The sequence below is a fragment of the Chrysemys picta genome, chromosome 11, assembly GCF_011386835.1.
Source record: "Chrysemys picta bellii isolate R12L10 chromosome 11, ASM1138683v2, whole genome shotgun sequence".
Taxonomy (NCBI): Eukaryota; Metazoa; Chordata; order Testudines; family Emydidae; genus Chrysemys; species Chrysemys picta.
The window spans coordinates 79886014-79903011 of NC_088801.1; the positions used below are offsets into that span (position 1 = coordinate 79886014).

Below are 16998 nucleotides of genomic sequence, written 5' to 3' on the forward strand. Positions count from 1 at the left end.
CTGCTAAGATCCCATTTTGATTCCTTGGTCCAGAGCACCATTCCAGTTGCTGTTCTTCTGCCCTTGTTGTACTTCCATTCCTTTGGGGACAGGCAGGTTCATTTTTAGAATGCCTGGGTCTCGATCATCTGCAACAGGTGGGTCCTAGACACTCTTAGATCAGGCTACTCCATCCAGTTTCTCTCCACGTCTCCTCTGCATCCAATCTCCCCATCCCTCTTCAGGGACCCTCTCACGAGACACTGCTCATTGAGCAGGTCAGCTCTCTCTTGACGTTGGCAGTGGTGGAGGAAGTCTTCCCAGAATACTGGGGTCACAGCTTTTACTCCCGGTAGTTCCTGATACCAAAATCCTAGGGCAGGATGAGACCCATCCTCAACCTTCACGGCCTCAACAAATTCATCAAGTACATGAGGTTCCATATGGTCACTCTATCGGCTGTCCTCCCTGCACTGTCTCAGAACGACTGGTTTGCTGCTCTGGACCTTCAGGACGCTTATTTCCATGTGGCGATTCTACTGAGTCACGGGAAGTTTCTTCGTTTCCTGGTAGGAGAATGCCATTTTCAATGCACAGTTCTCCCTTTTGACCTTTCTTCTGCCCCCAGAGTTTTCACCAAATGCATGGCAGTGGTCATATCTCAGGAGGAAAGGAATCCACATCTTCCCGTACCTCAATATCTGGTTGCTGAAGGGTGGCTCCAGAGAGGAGGTTCTTGCACAAGTCAACACTATATTGCATTTGCTCAACCATCTTGGAATCATTTTAAACACCAAAAAGTCAACCTTGGTTCCCGCTCAAAAAATCGAGTTCATTGCAGCACTGTAAGATTCCATGAGGTTGAGAGCATCCCTACCGACTGACTGCTTCAAGGCAATTCGACAGCTTTTCCTCAGTCTGCAATTTCAGCCCTCCAAAACTGTCTGAGTGTGCCTGAGCCTGTCCGCTTGTACACGGGGGGTCCAGGTCACCAGTCTGCACCTTTGCCCCCTTTACATGTAGCTTGGGATGGTTATGGCCCTGCCCTGTACTCCCTGGACAGATTGGTGCACCTCCCACCATTAGTCCTGGACTCCTGGTGCTGGTGGACATCTCTGCGCAATGCGTGTCAAGGAGACTTGTTCATTCAGCTCTCTCCAACCAAGACAGTGTTCATCGACACCTGCCTTCTGGTTTGGGGGGCGCGTCTGGACTCACTGAAGTGCAGGGCCTGTGGACAGAACAGGAAGCCTCACTCCATATCAATGTGCTGGAACTTCGGGCCATGCACAATGCATGTCGTGCCTTCTGGTACTGTATCAGGCATTCAGCAGTTCACGTACTCACCAACAATACCACCGCGATGTACTATGTGAACAAACAAGGGGGAGGCCACTCCAAATTACTCTGCCTAGAGGTGATCCACCTGTGGCAGTTCTGTATTGAAGAGGACATCACCCTGGTAGCTGCCCACTTACCAGGCATGCAGAATCGTCTTGCCGACCATCTCAGCAGGACCGTCTCCCTGAGTCACGAGTTGTCACTGAAGGCAAGTGCCCTTTGGATCATCTTCGCAACGTTTGACATCCCCACGATCGACCCATTTTCGATGAGGGAAAGCAGGAAGTATCGTCTATTCTGCTCTCGGGGGACTCAGCCCGAGCTCCCTCTCTGCTGTCTTCCTCTGCAGCTGGCATTCGACCCTGCTGTGTGCCTTTCCTCCTATCCCAATCATTCCTCAGGTCATCACCAAACACGAGGCAGATCGAGCCAGGCTCATCCTGATCACTCCTGTGTTGCCAAGACAATGCTTGTCCTCGGAACTCCTTGCTCTGTCAGTTCAGCCTCCTGTATCACTTCCTCTCCATCCCGACCTCCTCGCACAGGACCATGGCCTCATGCTGCATCGGTCATCAGCTCCCTGCACCTTATGGCATGGCTGCTGCATGGATGAATGAAGAAGAAGAGTGTTGCTTGGAGACTGTCCAACACGTCCTACTTAACAATAGGAAGTTGTCCACTAGGACGACGAACTTAGCAAAGTGGAAGAAGTTTTTGGTGTGGTCCTTGGCCTGTGGGACCCATCCGGCGGAAGCTTCCATCCAGGACATCTTAGAGTACCTAATACACCTTCAGAAATTGATCTTGGCCCCCAGTTCTCCGAGAATGCACTTGGCAGCAATATCAGCATTGCATCCTCCTATCCAAAGGAAATCAGTTTTTTTCCAGCACCATGGTGACGAGATTTCTGAAAGGACTTCTCCACCTGCATCCTCTGGTCTGAGAGCCGGTCCCACTGTCTTAGTGCCTCTAATGAGGACTCCATTTGAGCCTCTTGCATCCTGTCCACTGCGCCTTCTGTCTCAGGAAACAGTGAGTGGATGCAAGGCGGGTGGGTGAGTTGCAGGCCCAGGTGGCTGGGCCTCATTACATGCAGTTCTCGAAGGACAAGATAATGCTTCGGCCAGACCCAAAGTTCTTATCCAAAGTGGTCTCTCAGTTTCATTTGAACCAGGTGTTGTACTTGCCTGTGTTCTTCTTTAAGCCATATTCCCCCCTGGAGGAGCTTCATCTCCATATGTTAGACATTACATGGGGTCTAGCCTGTTACCTGAACGGGATGGAACTGTTCTGTGCTTCGCTTCGCCTGTTTGTGTCATATGTGGACCGCATGAAGGGACAAGGGGTCTCTGCACAGGCCATCACTAGATGGAAAACATCTTGTATCAGGTCTGCATATGAGATAACTTTGGCTACACCTCCTCAGCAGCTATGGGTTCATTTGGCGAGAGCACAGGCAACGTTGGTAGCAGTCCTCAATGACATTTCTATATTAGACATTTGCAGGGCGGCCACTTGGTCATCCAGCCATACATTTGCAGACCATTATGTTATCACTGCATTTTCCAGAGCAGATATTAATCTCGGAAGAGCAGTCCTGCAGTGCCTACTCCGATAGACTCTGAGCCCCACCTCCTACAAGGGTTTCTGCTTGCGAGTCACCTACCTGGAACACGCCCCTGCATCCATGTGAAGAAGAAGAAATGGTTACTTACGGTATCGGTGGTTCTTTGAGATGTGAGGCAGACGTGTATTCCACGAAGCAGCCTCCATTCCTGCTGCATCGGAGTCTTTCCCTGGATGTTGAGTGCAAGGGAACTGAGTGGGGCTGGGGTGGTGCTCCCCATATAGCCACGGGAGGGGCTACGGACATGAGGTGTGAGTGCTGCCCCTCTATGGGTACTGTACTGCTAGGCAAAAGTCTCTGACTCTATTAATGACTGGTCTAGAGAAGTTAGCATGGAAGCTTCTGTTCTCTGTACCTCATAACACAAGAACAAGGGGATATTCAATGACAATGAAAGGCAGAAAATTCAAAAGTAATGAATAAAGCTAAGATTTTGTCCTGGATATTTTTAGTAAAAGTCACAGGACAGGTCACAGGCAATAAAGAAAAATTCATGGAAGCCGGTGACCTGTCTCTGAGGTGGGGGCTCATAGCTCCAGGGCCCTCCTCCACCTGCCGCTGGGAGCTGCGGGGTCCCCCCGGCCACCTATGGTGGCTCAGAGCTCAGGATACCCCACAGCTCCCGGCTGCCGCAGGCAGCAGTGGGACCCTGCAGCTCCCAGCCTCGGCAGGCTGAAGTCACGGAGGTCTTTGGAAGGCACTGATTCTGTGATTTCCGCGATCTCCATGACAAAGTCGTAGCCTTCGTAATGAAAGGAAATACTTTTTCACACAACATGTAATTAGACTGTGGAACTTACTGCCACTGGATGCTGTTGTGGCCCAGAACATAACATGAATCAAAGACAGATTGGATTTTTGTATGGCGATCCCGAATATCCAGGATTATAACTGTTAATGAGTAAACCGTAAAAGAGTATTAAAAGGGAGATAAAACATCTGGCTCCAGGGCTTAATCTCTAGCTATTGGAGACCAGGATGAGACGTCTATAGGGGTAGGTTATCCCATATCTGCCTGTGCAGGGTCCTTTTGAAGGCCCTGGTGCCGGTCCCTGCTGGAGACAGGACACTGGGCTGGATGGACAGTGTGTCTGATCCGGTCTGGCTGTTCCTTGTTCCTCTCACTATTTTCCAGTTCGTTTTCTTTCTGACTACTTTTCTCCCTTGTGTCACTGTCCCCCTTTCCCTCTCTCTGCCAGCCCACTCCTCTGCTTCTTTCTGTTTTATTCTCCCCCAGGCGCCTTCATGAGAGGTCTCTCTCCTCCTCTTCCCCCAGGATCTCCTCCCCCACTTATGGTCACTACCCTGAGGTCTCTCTTCTCATATGCACTTAGCCGAGCCCCTCTCCTCTCCGCTCCTCCTTAGGTGTGTCTCCCCTTTTGATCGCTGCCACCTCTCTGGGGGGCTTCCCTTCCACCTGGATCACTAGCCTTGGGATAAATCTCCCCCATACCTCTCCCCCTCAGCAAGAGTCGCTCCCTGTCCCCTTTCCCTGCTTTAGGGGTCTCTGGTCCAGAAAAGACAGGAAAAGGAAAAATGATCAAAGAAAAACATTTTTAAGCAATTAAAAAAATCCACGCAACATTTTGAAAAATGTAAAGTGGGTCCATTTAACCAGATACCGTTCAACAGCCATCTGGGTTAGAGCATATCTTGCCTCCACTGTTTCCTCATGCTATGGCTGGCTACCCCCTTGACTGGGCAGAATGGTGCCATTGTCTCTCCTCTTCATGTTTTGCAGCTGACATTATGGTAGACTACAGCTATGTGGAGCTCACTTCGTCAGTCATGCAGGCGCTGAAACACTTCCAGGAGAAATTCCGGAGCATGGGGCCTAGGAGATCAGTTACTGGGGAAGAGAAGAGAGAGGGAGGGGAAGTGTTAAACTGAGATGACTGAAACCTTCAATTCAGAGTTTATTGTCCCTGGGAGAGAATTTGCACCCTGGGGAGCTCAGTACAGTGAAGCCTGCTGATATTAATGCAAATAAGCTTGTGAAAATAATAGAGCTGGTTGAATTTATTGGGCGAAGAGTAAATTTGCAAACAAATGCATTCTGGGGGGCGTCAAAACTAGTCATGAATTTGGGGCAAAGTCAGCAAATAGTTTCACCAAAACAAAACAATGCCGCAAACAAAAAATTAGGAAATATCAAAACTGTTTGTTTTGAAAAAAAAATTTGAAATATTTGGACTCATCATTTCATTTTCAAAAGGTCATTGTGATTTGACATTTCATTTAGGAAATGTTGGTTTCGGTTTGACATTCACAATGGTTCATTTTGAGCTGAATGAATTTTTTAAAAAATTTGTTTAGTCACCAAAAAAATTCAGTTTTGGTTTGAAATGAACCAATTTTTTTTTTATTTTTCCAGTTCAGCCTCGGAACCCAAAAATCCATTATTCCCTCAGCTCTAGAAGCACAGGTAGAGTTTGCTCTACCTGGTTGGACCAGTGAACCAGGTGGTCTGAGATCTTGCACCTGTGTCAGACCAGGAAGATGAAGCCTCCCCCAGTGCACCTGATCAGTTGTGCAGTGCGACACATAGAGGAAACTATTCTTCCTAAATCCCAGTAGAGCAAATGATAAACCAACTTGTATAAGAACTGGAGCTGGTAAACGAACACACTTCAGGTGCAAGCTAAACACAACAGCATGCATCTCCGAAACAGAGTCATTTAAAGAAATATACCAGATTAAAGTATAATCATGGACCCATGCAATATTATCTCTCTGATATACTTCTGCTGCAAGTCAGATGCGAATCTGCCCACAGAAATGCTGGGTCACTACTCTCAGTGTATTTACTTATAGATTCTAGGACTGGAAGGGACCTCGAGAGGTCATCGAATCCAGTCTCCTGCTCTCATGGCAGGTCCAAATACTGTCACCATCCCTGATAGGCATTTATCTAACCTACTCTTAAATATCTCCAGAGATGGAGATTCCACAACCTCCCTAGGCTGTTTATTCCAGTGTTTAACCTGACAGTTAGGAACTTTTTCCTAATGTCCAACCTAAACCTCCCTTGCTGCAGTTTAAGCCCATTGCTTCTTGTTCTATCCTTAGAGGCTAAGGTGAACAAGTTTTCTCCCTCCTCCTTCTGACACCCTTTTAGATACCTGAAAACTGCTATCATGTCCCCTCTCAGTCTTCTCTTCTCCAAACTAAACAAACCCAATTCTTTCAGCCTTCCTTCATAGGTCATGTTCTCAAGACCTTTAATCATTCTTGTTGCTCTTCTCTGGACCCTCTCCAATTTCTCCATATCTTTCTTGAAATGCGGTGCCCAGAACTGGACACAATACTCCAGTTGAGGCCTAGCCAGCACAGAGTATACTGGAAGAATGACTTCTTGTGTCTTGCTCACAACACACCTGTTAATGCATCCCAGAATCATGTTTGTTTTTTTTGCAACAGCATCACACTGTTGACTCATATTTAGCTTGTGGTCCACTATAACCCCTAGATCCCTTTCTGCCGTACTCCTTCCTAGACAGTCTCTTCCCATTCTGTATGTGTGAAACTGATTGTTCCTTCCTAAGTGGAGCATTTTGCATTTGTCTTTATTAAACTTCATCCTGTTTACCTCAGACCATTTCTCCAATTTGTCCACATCATGTTGAATTATGACCCTATCCTCCAAAGCAGTTGCAATCCCTCCCAGTTTGGTATCGTCTGCAAACTTAATAAGCGTACTTTCTATGCCAATATCTAAGTTGTTGATGAAGATATTGAACAGAGCCGGTCTCAAAACGGACCCATGCGGAACCCCACTTGTTATACCTTTCCAGTAGGATTGGGAACCATTAATAACTACTCTCTGAGTACGGTTATCCAGCCAGTTATGCACCCATCTTATAGTAGCCCCATCTAAGTTCTATTTGCCTAGTTTGTCGATAAGAATATCATGCGAGACCGTATCAAATGCCTTACTAAAGTCTAGGTATACCACATCCACCATTTCTCCCTTATCCACAAGACTCATTATCCTATCAAAGAAAGTTATCAGATTGGTTTGACATGATTTGTTCTTTACAAATCCATGCTTGCTGTTCCCTATCACCTTTCCACCTTCCAAGTGTTTGCAGATGATTTCCTTAACCACTTGCTCCATTATTTTCCCTGGCACAGAAGTTAAACTAACTGGTCTGTAGTTTCATGGGTTGTTTTTATTTCCCTTTTTATAGATGGGCACTATATTTGCCCTTTTCCAGTCTTCTGGAATCTCTCCTGTCTCCCATGATTTTCCAAAGATAATAGCTAGAGGCTCAGATACCTCCTCTATTAGTTCCTTGAGTATTCTAGGATGCATTTCATCAGGCCCTAACTTTTCTAAGTGATTTTTAACTTGTTCTTTTTTTATTTTATCTTCTAATCCTACCCCCTTCCCATTAGCATTCACTATGTTAAGCCTTCCTTCAGACTTCTCTGTGAAGACCGAAACAAAGAAGTCATTAAGCATCTCTGCCATTTCCAAGTTTCCTGTTACTGTTTCTCCCCCCTCACTGAGCAGTGGGCCTACCCTGTCCTTGGTCTTCCTCTTGCTTCTAATGTATTGATAAAAAGTCTTCTTGTTTCCCTTTATTCCTGTAGCTAGTTTGAGCTCATTTTGTGCCTTTGCCTTTCTAATCTTTCCCCTGCATTCCTGTGTTGTTTGCCTATATTCATCCTTTGTAATTTGTCCTAGTTTCCATTTTTTATGACTCCTTTTTATTTTTTAGATCATGCAAGATCTTGTGGTTAAGCCGAGGTGGTCTTTTGCCACATTTTCTATCTTTCCTCCCCAGCGGAATAGCTTGCTTTTGGGCCCTTAATAGTGTCCCTTTGAAAAACTGCCAACTCTCCTCAGTTGTTTTTCCCCTCAGTCTTGATTCCCATGGGATCTTACCTATCAGCTCTCTGAGCTTACCAAAATCCGCCTTCCTGAAATCCATTGTCTCTATTTTGCTGTACTCCCTTCTACCCTTCCTTAGAATTGTGAACTCTATGATTTCATGATCACTTTCACCCAAGCTGCCTTCCACTTTCAAATTCTCAACAAGTTCCTCCCTATTTGTTAAAATCAAATCTAGAACAGCTTCCCCACAGTAGCTTTTTCAACCTTCTGAAATTAAAAGTTGTCTGCAATGCAGTCCAAGAACTTATTGGATAGTCTGTGCCCTGCTGTGTATTTAGTTGTCTAAAAAAAGCCTCATCCACCTCTTCCACCTGGTTAGGTGGCCGCTAGTAGACTCCGAGCATGACATCACCCTTGTTTTTTACCCCTTTTACCCTAAACCAGAGACTCTCAACACTTCCGTCTCCTATGTCCATCTCCACCTCAGTCCAAGTGTGTACATTTTTAATATATAAGGCAACACCTCCTCCCTTTTCCCCCTGTCTATCCTTCCTGAGCAAGCTGTACCCATCCACACCAACATTCCAATCATGTGTATTATCCCACCAAGTTTTGGTGATGCCAACAATGTCATAGTTGTATTTATTTATTAGCACTTCCAGTTCTTCCTGCTTATTACCCATACTTCTCGCATTTGTATATAGGCATCTAAGATACTGGTTTGATCTTGCCTTCCAGTTTTGCCCTGACCCTCTTTTCTCTCTGCCATTATAGCTCACACTCCCTCCTATTTCCGACCCATCTCCCAGGTCTCCATGTTCTCCACTTACCTGTGGGCTTTGCTCACCTGTCCCCGTTGAACCTAGTTTAAAGCCCTCCTCACTAGGTTAGCCAGTCTGTGTCCAACTTCATATGTTGCCCTTGTTCTTGCACTTGACATCAGGTCCTGTGTCTTGCACTGGATGCCAGCTGATTTCCAAGTGAAATTCAAGGTGCTAGTTTTGCCCTAATAAGCCTGACCTGCTTTGGATTCTGTCTACCTGAGAGTCTGCCTCTCTCCCATGTGATTCTGCAGCAGATACAGTCTCCAAGAGTTTGGAGCTGGCAAATCCTCAGGCTAAAAATGGGAGAACACCCTAACATGGGCCCACCCCAATTTTATCTGGAGGATATGTCTGCTCAATACTCCCAAGGCCTGTACAGGCTGCAGCACCAGGTGGGAGAGAGGTGGCCTCTCAAGTGTCAAGTTTTGTGCTGAGAAGATGGGTGGAGTGTGGCATAAAGGACATTGGCCACAGGGCCTGGTGAGCCAAAGCAGGACCTGCTGATGTTCTTACACACACTCTGTCTACTTCTTCAGGCCAAAATATTCAAATCCAAGTGCCTAAAGTCAAATACCCAGATCTGGATTTAGATACCAAAATAAACCTGGCCTGATTGGATATTTGCAACTGTAAAGAAAATACTTACATTCCTTTCTCTAGCGAGATGCTCCAGAAGGGCCTGGAATACTGTCGGAAGGTGCAAAGAGCCGATGGATCATGGGAAGGTATGTAATGTTATGCAGTTATGGGGTATTGTAGTGAACTCCAAGTATAATGGGTGTTGGGGGCCATCAGACTGACTGTCAGGACCAAACAGATTTCCCAAGGAAGGACTGACACGCATACAGTCAGGAAAGTGTAAATCCGCACTGACAGCAGGCATCCAGATGTGCAGTTTATGGGAGCGCAGAGCAGAGCCCACAGGGGAGGGAGCTGGGATCCATCCTTTCCCTCCCAATGGAGGGGCTCCTTCCTAATGGCTGCTCTAAGTGCCGCGCAGGGGGCAGAGAGGAAGCAGCAGGGGCTCTCGGAGCAACTGGCAAATTACAGGGAGGAGGAAGTGGGTTAGATCTTGGGGGGAGGTTAGCAACACGATTCTTTGGGGCCACCCAAAATGGAGTGGACTTGTTTTATATAAAGGAAGCCTGGGATGCTCGGGGGAATCTTCGTGCCACGATGAGCCTCAGGCTGCAGGAGAGGAGTGTGGCAGGAGCCACACCTAGTCACCTATATTTAGAAAAGTTTTCCAAGGGACAGTTCTGTAAATTGTCCTGAGAGGAGGTGGCTGCTTTGTGTGCGTTGCGGTGAAGCGTAACATTTATACAGCAGCAGCTCATTCCATGGCACAGAGCCCCTGTGAGCTAAGCGCTGCTAGCTCCACGTGCCACTGTTAGAATCCAAGGTCAGGGCTGACCGGAGTCCCTTGCTGTCAGACACTGTGTAGTGCACTAGAACAGACTCCGGATCTCCTCCATCCTGCAGGGCTCGCCAATCTGTCACTGACAGCCCTTCCGCCTGCCTGGCAGCTGGGAGGCAGAGCCAGCTCTGTCCATGGGGCCAGGATCCCACGTGTTACTGAGAGGTACAGTACGTCTGGAGAATGTAAAGTGACCACCTGGTGCAGGTGAGAACACACCTCACTCACACTCACAACTTAAATTATTCCTGTAAGCTTCGACGTAAGGGAAGGTCAAAGGAATTCTTCCCAAGTAAAATTAATGTGCTTGGGACTCGCATGGGACGACCTGTAAAGATGCCCTGCCCTCTACGGACGATTTGCAATACAGCACTGCCATCTACGGGACACTCTGGGGAACAGCGGGTGGGGGCAGAGGGGGGGCGCGTTCAGACTATTCCCTCTCTCATCTGGCAACCTGATCAGTGGAACCAACGTGGCTGGACGCCCCCACAACCTGCCTCAGGAAGGGTCCTGGAACAAGGCATTGAAGGCAAGCCGCAGAACCACTGCATTCCAAGGCACAAATAGCAGAGCCAAGCCATTGCTCTGAACTCGCCCCAGAACAGCTGGGAACACAAGGTCCTGGCACTATCTGAGCGCACAGCCTGAATTGGAAGCAACGGAAGAGGTCAGAGAGCAGTGGTGCCATGAGCACGGGAAGTTACCTTCTTGTACAGTTTTAACACACAGCACCATCCCGTATCAATGTTTAAATTGCTAAGGTCCACAAACGTATTTAGGCGCCTAACTCCCTTTGAAATCAGTGGGAGTTAGGCACCTAAATAGCTCTGAGGATCTGGGCCCAAGTGAATGAGTTTGGCGGGTCACTTAGAAGGCCTAGTCATAGAGGGACTTATCTGCTTTGTGTGAGTCTAGAGAAACAAGGTGTGGGGCTAGTCGACCTGGCAGAGAGCAGAAAAATGGAGCATTCCTCTTAAGCAATTCCCTGGGCTTGTGAATGTAAATGTAAACCCCAACGCCTCCTTTGTAGTCAATAAATATGGTGTGGGTGTGGGATCTGGAACCTGAGCACATGACAAACTGTGCCTGAGTTTGACTGGCCCCTTAGTCCTCATCATACTGCCTCATCAGATGAATTGTATTGCGTGATCGCAGATTACGGGAGAAATTTCCATGCATGTTTTGGTGTGTGATCAAAGAACAAATATTTGTTGCCTTTCCTTTTTCTCCCATGCTGCACGTCCTGGTTCCTGTGCTCATGGGGCTATGAGCTATTCTTTTAACTATTATTGAGTTATTTAATTATGTGTAGCAAAGGACTAACTCTTAACTGGTTAAGAAAAGAATAACTGTCCAGACCTAAAGTTACTGACTGATTCCAGTGGCAGATCACAAGGTTTCAAGGGTCGTGGTCTGACCAGGTCTGTCTGTTCCAGGTTGCTGGGTGTGAGGGCCCTGGGTCTGACTTGGTCTGTCTGTTCCAGGTTGCTGGGTGTGAGGGGCTCTGGGTCTGACCTGGTCTGTCTGTTCCAGGTTGCTGGATGTGAGGGGCCCTGGGTCTGACCTGGTCTGTCTGTTCCAGGTTGCTGGGTGTGAGGGCCCTGGGTCTGACCTGGTCTGTCTGTTCCAGGTTGCTGGGTGTGAGGGCCCTGGGTCTGACTTGGTCTGTCTGTTCCAGGTTGCTGGGTGTGAGGGGCTCTGGGTCTGACCTGGTCTGTCTGTTCCAGGTTGCAGGGTGTGAGGGGCCCTGGGTCTGACCTGGTCTGTCTGTTCCAGGTTGCAGGGTGTGAGGGGCCCTGGGTCTGACCTGGTCTGTCTGTTCCAGGTTGCAGGGTGTGAGGGGCCCTGGGTCTGACCCGGTCTGTCTGTTCCAGGTTGCTGGGTGTGAGGAAACAGGTAACAGGAAAGTTGGAAATGGCAGAGATGCTTAATGACTTCTTTGTTTTGGTCTTCACCGAGAAGTCTGAAGGAATGACTAACATAGTGAATGCTAATGGGAAGGGGGTAGGTTTAGAAGATAAAATAAAAAAAGAACAAGTTAAAAATCACTTAGAAAAGTTAGATGCCTGCAAGTCACCAGGGCCTGATGAAATGCATCCTAGAATACTCAAGGAGCTAATAGAGGAGGTGTCTGAGCCTCTAGCTATTATCTTTGGAAAATCATGGGAGACAGGAGAGATTCCAGAAGACTGGAAAAGGGCAAATATAGTGCCCATCTATAAAAAGGGAAATAAAAACAACCCATGAAACTACAGACCAGTTAGTTTAACTTCTGTGCCAGGGAAAATAATGGAGCAAGTGGTTAAGGAAATCATCTGCAAACACTTGGAAGGTGGAAAGGTGATAGGGAACAGCAAGCATGGATTTGTAAAGAACAAATCATGTCAAACCAATCTGATAACTTTCTTTGATAGGATAATGAGTCTTGTGGATAAGGGTGAAGCTGTGGATGTGGTATACCTAGACTTTAGTAAGGCATTTGATACGGTCTCGCATGATATTCTTATTGACAAACTAGGCAAATACAAATTAGATGGGGCTACTATAAGGTGGGCGCATAACTGGCTGGATAACCGTACTCAGAGAGTAGTTATTAATGGTTCCCAATCCTGCTGGAAAGGTATAACAAGTGGGGTTCCGCAGGGGTCTGTTTTGGGACCGGCTCTGTTCAATATCTTCATCAACGACTTAGATATTGGCATAGAAAGTACGCTTATTAAGTTTGCGGATGATACCAAACTGGGAGGGATTGCAACTACTTTGGAGGACAGGGTCATAATTCAAAATGATCTGGACAAATTGGAGAAATGGTCTGAGTTAAACAGGATGAAGTTTAACAAAGACAAATGCAAAGTGCTCCACTTAGGAAGGAAAAATCAATTTCACACATACAGAATGGGAAAAGACTGTCTAGGAAGGAGTACGGCAGAAAGGGATCTAGGGGTTATAGTGGACCACAAGCTAAATATGAGTCAACAGTGTGATGCTGTTGCAAAAAAAGCAAACATGATTCTGGGATGCATTAGCAGGTGTGTTGTGAGCAAGACACGAGAAGTCATTCTTCCGCTCTACTCTGCTCTGGTTAGGCCTCAGCTGGAGTATTGTGTCCAGTTCTGGGCGCCGCATTTTAAAAAAGATGTGGAGAAATTGGAAAGGGTCCAAAGAAGAGCAACAAGAATGATTAAAGGTCTTGAGAACATGACCTATGAAGGAAGGCTGAAAGAACTGGGTTTGTTTAGTTTGGAGAAGAGAAGACTGAGAGGGGACATGATAGCAGTTTTCAGGCATCTAAAAGGGTGTCATGAGGAGGAGGGAGAGAACTTGTTCACCTTAGCCTCTAAGGATAGAACCAGAAACAATGGGTTTAAACTGCAGCAAGGGAGGTCTAGGTTGGACATTATGAAAAAGTTCCTAACTGTCAGGGTGGTTAAACACTGGAACAAATTGCCTAGGGAGGTTGTGGAATCTCCGTCTCTGGAGATATTTAAGAGTAGGTTAGATAAATGTCTATCAGGGATGGTCTAGATAGTATTTGGTCCTGCCATGCGGGCAGGGGACTGGACTCGATGACCTCTCGAGGTCCCTTCCAGTCCTATAATCTATGATTCTATGATTCTATGATTCCTGTGTTTATTAACGAGGGAGCTGAACAAGCCCTCGCTGGCTCTGGGATGAAATGAATGCTGGCTAGGGCTGTACCTGTGGCTGGGAAAAGCCCTTTTCACACCTTCAAGGCGTCAAGGGGACACTGTCAGTTTACAATTCATGGTGAGGTATTTACAAAATGGCTGCTACAGTTCAGCTCCTCTGTCCATATTTAGGCTCTTTAATAAGTGGCCTGAGGCGGGGAGCTGCATTGCCACTGATTCCCGACTGAGGGGTTTGCCTCGGGGTCAGTGTGCCGAGGGAGCTCTGCCTGCCACGACCACCCCAAATCTACAGTGCGTTCCGCTTGTTAGCAACCCCTCGGCTGGCAGCAAGACGTTGCTGTGATGCAACAGTTGCTAATAAGCAGAAGGCAGGTTTGCGAGGCAGCAGCCAGGGATGGTAGGTCTCAGCACGGCCTTTCCTGGCTGCTGCCTCACAAACCTGCCTGCCGCTGGAGCCTTTCATCCAAACATGTAGCTACCGAGCAGCATGCCATTTATCCGCTAATGTGGCTAATAGGCAGCACTAGCCAACTGCCATGAACATTCCAGTCAATGGGACAGGATTGGTTCCTGGCAAAATGTTGCTATTAACCGGAAGTTGTGACTAGCCAGACGGCTATTAAATGGAATCAATCGTATTGGCAACTGGAGCCAGTCAGAGCAGACTGAAGGGCCTGGCCCAGGACCAGGCTCAAAGCCACCTTCGCTCACATACACCCTCCTGAGGGCACTGAGCATTCCTGGACCAAAGCCCAGGCTCCAACTCGGTGCTAAGGGTCTTGGGAGTTTGTGTTGCCCAGTGCTGCCTGATGCAGTCGAGGAAAGGGATTCAGCACATCTTCAGAACACCCTTTAACGTATCCTCTACCAAAGCCATTGAGCCCAGGGGCTTTCCTGGCGTTCGGTACAGATTGACTGCAGTGGTCATGGCGATGAGAATTGCTGTTCAGTCAGGGCGGTAGGGAAGGAGGCTGAGTTTGAGACAATGGCAGAAAAGATTAGGGAGACTAACAAGCAGGTTCTTATAAAGAAGACGTGATCCTCTCTGTGCTGTATTGAGCAATGCTAGCAAGTTCTTTAGCAAGGATGTAGAAGTTGGATTTCTCAAAGAGTAGGGTGTGATTCCAGGCTGTAAATCAAGAAATTCTTGTAGTAGGGCTGTTATATTGATGGAGGATTGTGCAATAATAGACCTGAGCTTTAAGAATTTCCCAGGAGCTGGTTAGCTTGTCCAAATAAGGGCACTTGTCTCGGAGCAAGGAGAATGCTTATAGGGTGCCTGTAACCTGTAGCTACCATGTCTTTCTTTTCCATGTGACATTTTGCTGTCATGGTGACTGCAGCTCATTGCAGAGACAATCGCAGAAAAGATTAGGGAGACTAACAAGCGTGTTCTTATAAAGTAGTTATAAGAAAACACAGTCCGGGTATTATCTTCCTATGTAAGAAGGCAGTTCCAATAGGGTTTGTCATTCTTGGAATAGAATAGACTCCAGGAGTCTGCACCTGAGGGGCCCTACAGTGATAAGCTGCCAAAATCTGAACAACCGGTTCCCTCCTCACCCCACAAGGGGGTCGTGGCCCGTCCCCGCTCCCCGGGACTCCTGCCCCATCCAACCCCCCGCGTTCCTTGACTCCCCCCGGACTCCTGCCGCATCCACCCCCCTTCCCTGTCCCCTGACTGCCCCCGCTGCCCCATCCAACCCCTCTTCTCATTCCTGATGGCCCCCCGGGACCCCTGTCCCATCCAACCACCCCTTCTCCCTGTCCCCTGACCGCCCCTGGAACCCCTGCCCCTGACTGCCCCTGCTGCCCCATCCAACCCCTCTTCTCATTCCTGATGGCCCCCCGGGACCCCTGTCCCATCCAACCACCCCTTTTCCCTGCCCCTGACCGCCCCTGGAACCCCTGCCCCTGACTGCCTCCTGCTGCCCCATCCAACCCCCCTCCTTCCTGACTGCTCCCCCAGGATCCCTTGCCCCCATTCAACCCCCCTGTTCCCCACCCTCTGACCACCCCGACCCCTGCAAATGCCTTGAGTTGTGGCCACGGGTCTTCTGGCTAATGAGGACTAGATTAGGGTCCTTTCGGAACCTGTCAGCTCTTCTTCTTTCTCTTTGTTGGCTAATGCAAGGCACTGCCGAGGACAGGAGACCCTTCCTCCCACTTCTAGGCTGACAAACAATTCTGCCTCCACACTCCTATCACCCCAGCTGAGTGGTGGAGTCAGCGGGACACCAGAGACCAAAGTGCAGGTAATGATCAAAGACTGAAAGAACCTGTGTTATTCATGTGTTTGATAGAGACGCACGCTGGATGTGTGACAACTCACTGGCAAAAAAACCTTTGGCCCAAGATACTCTGGCCATAGAATATCACCCAGTGTTTCCTGTATCAACCCCAGTAACCCGTGACTGAGCTAGAAAGAGACATCCAATCTTGTTTTAAAGACTCCATGTGATGTCAAATTTACTACATCCCTAGGTGAGCTGTTCCAGTGGTTAATTTCCTTCACTAATACAAATTTATTTCTTATTTCTAGTGTTAACTTAGCTGATTTCTACTTTCAGCCTTGGTAATCTGGGCGCAATCAAACACATGCATTTAACACAGCCAAATGCAAGGTCGTACATCTAGGAACAAAGAAAGAATGTAGGATACAATTACAGGATGTGGCACTGTGTCCTGGACTTACTGAAGAGTAACTAGGGGTCATGGAGGAAACCAAGTGAATGAGCTACCAGTGCGATAATGCTGGGCCAAAAATGGTTACCACAGGCCTTGGAAATATAGACAGGAGAAGTATGAACAGGAGTAGAGAGGTGCTATTACCTCTGCATAAGGCATCACTGAGACCATTTAAGAGTCCACCCTTTAAAAGGGATGTTGAAAAATTGGAGAAGGTTCCAAGTTGAGCCACAAGACTGCTCTGAGGCTGGAAAATATGTCTTCCAATGCGAGACTAAAGGAGCTCAGTCTAGAGGTGACTTGATCACATTCTACAAGTACAGATGCAGGGAGAAGATTTCTGATAGTGGAGAGCTCCTTGATGTAACACACAAGAGCAGAACAAGGGAGAGAGCCTGGCTTGGCTGAAGTTGGCTTCCCCCCAACCATCTCCAGACCCAGCAATCCAAACACCCCTTTGGGAAAACAGCCTTCTCCTGCTTCCAGCGTGTCCTGTAGCTTACATAGTAGCAGTGTGCTGCAGTGCTGAAGGTTCAAACCCCAATGATAATGCCCTGTGTGTGTTAACAATTGTATTTAATAGACTTTTAGTTTAGTTTTTACATTCTTAAAAAAACCACCTAGGAAAT

At 47.7% G+C, this 16998-nt stretch overlaps 2 protein-coding genes across 4 annotated transcripts in view; both read left to right on the top strand.

Annotated features, from left to right (window-relative positions):
- The window catches only part of LOC135972145 (microtubule-associated protein 2-like), a 957474-nt gene that overhangs the window by 624499 nt on the left and 315977 nt on the right, over window positions 1-16998 (top strand). The gene's annotated exons all lie outside the window — the stretch shown is intronic.
- Window positions 1343-16998, top strand: part of LOC135974426 (lanosterol synthase-like) — a 35484-nt gene continuing 19828 nt past the window's right edge. Inside the window, exon 1 of the mRNA XM_065562297.1 lies at window positions 1343-1605. Within this exon, the coding sequence (XP_065418369.1) occupies window positions 1343-1605 (263 nt within the window). The remainder of the gene's footprint in view (window positions 1606-16998) is intronic.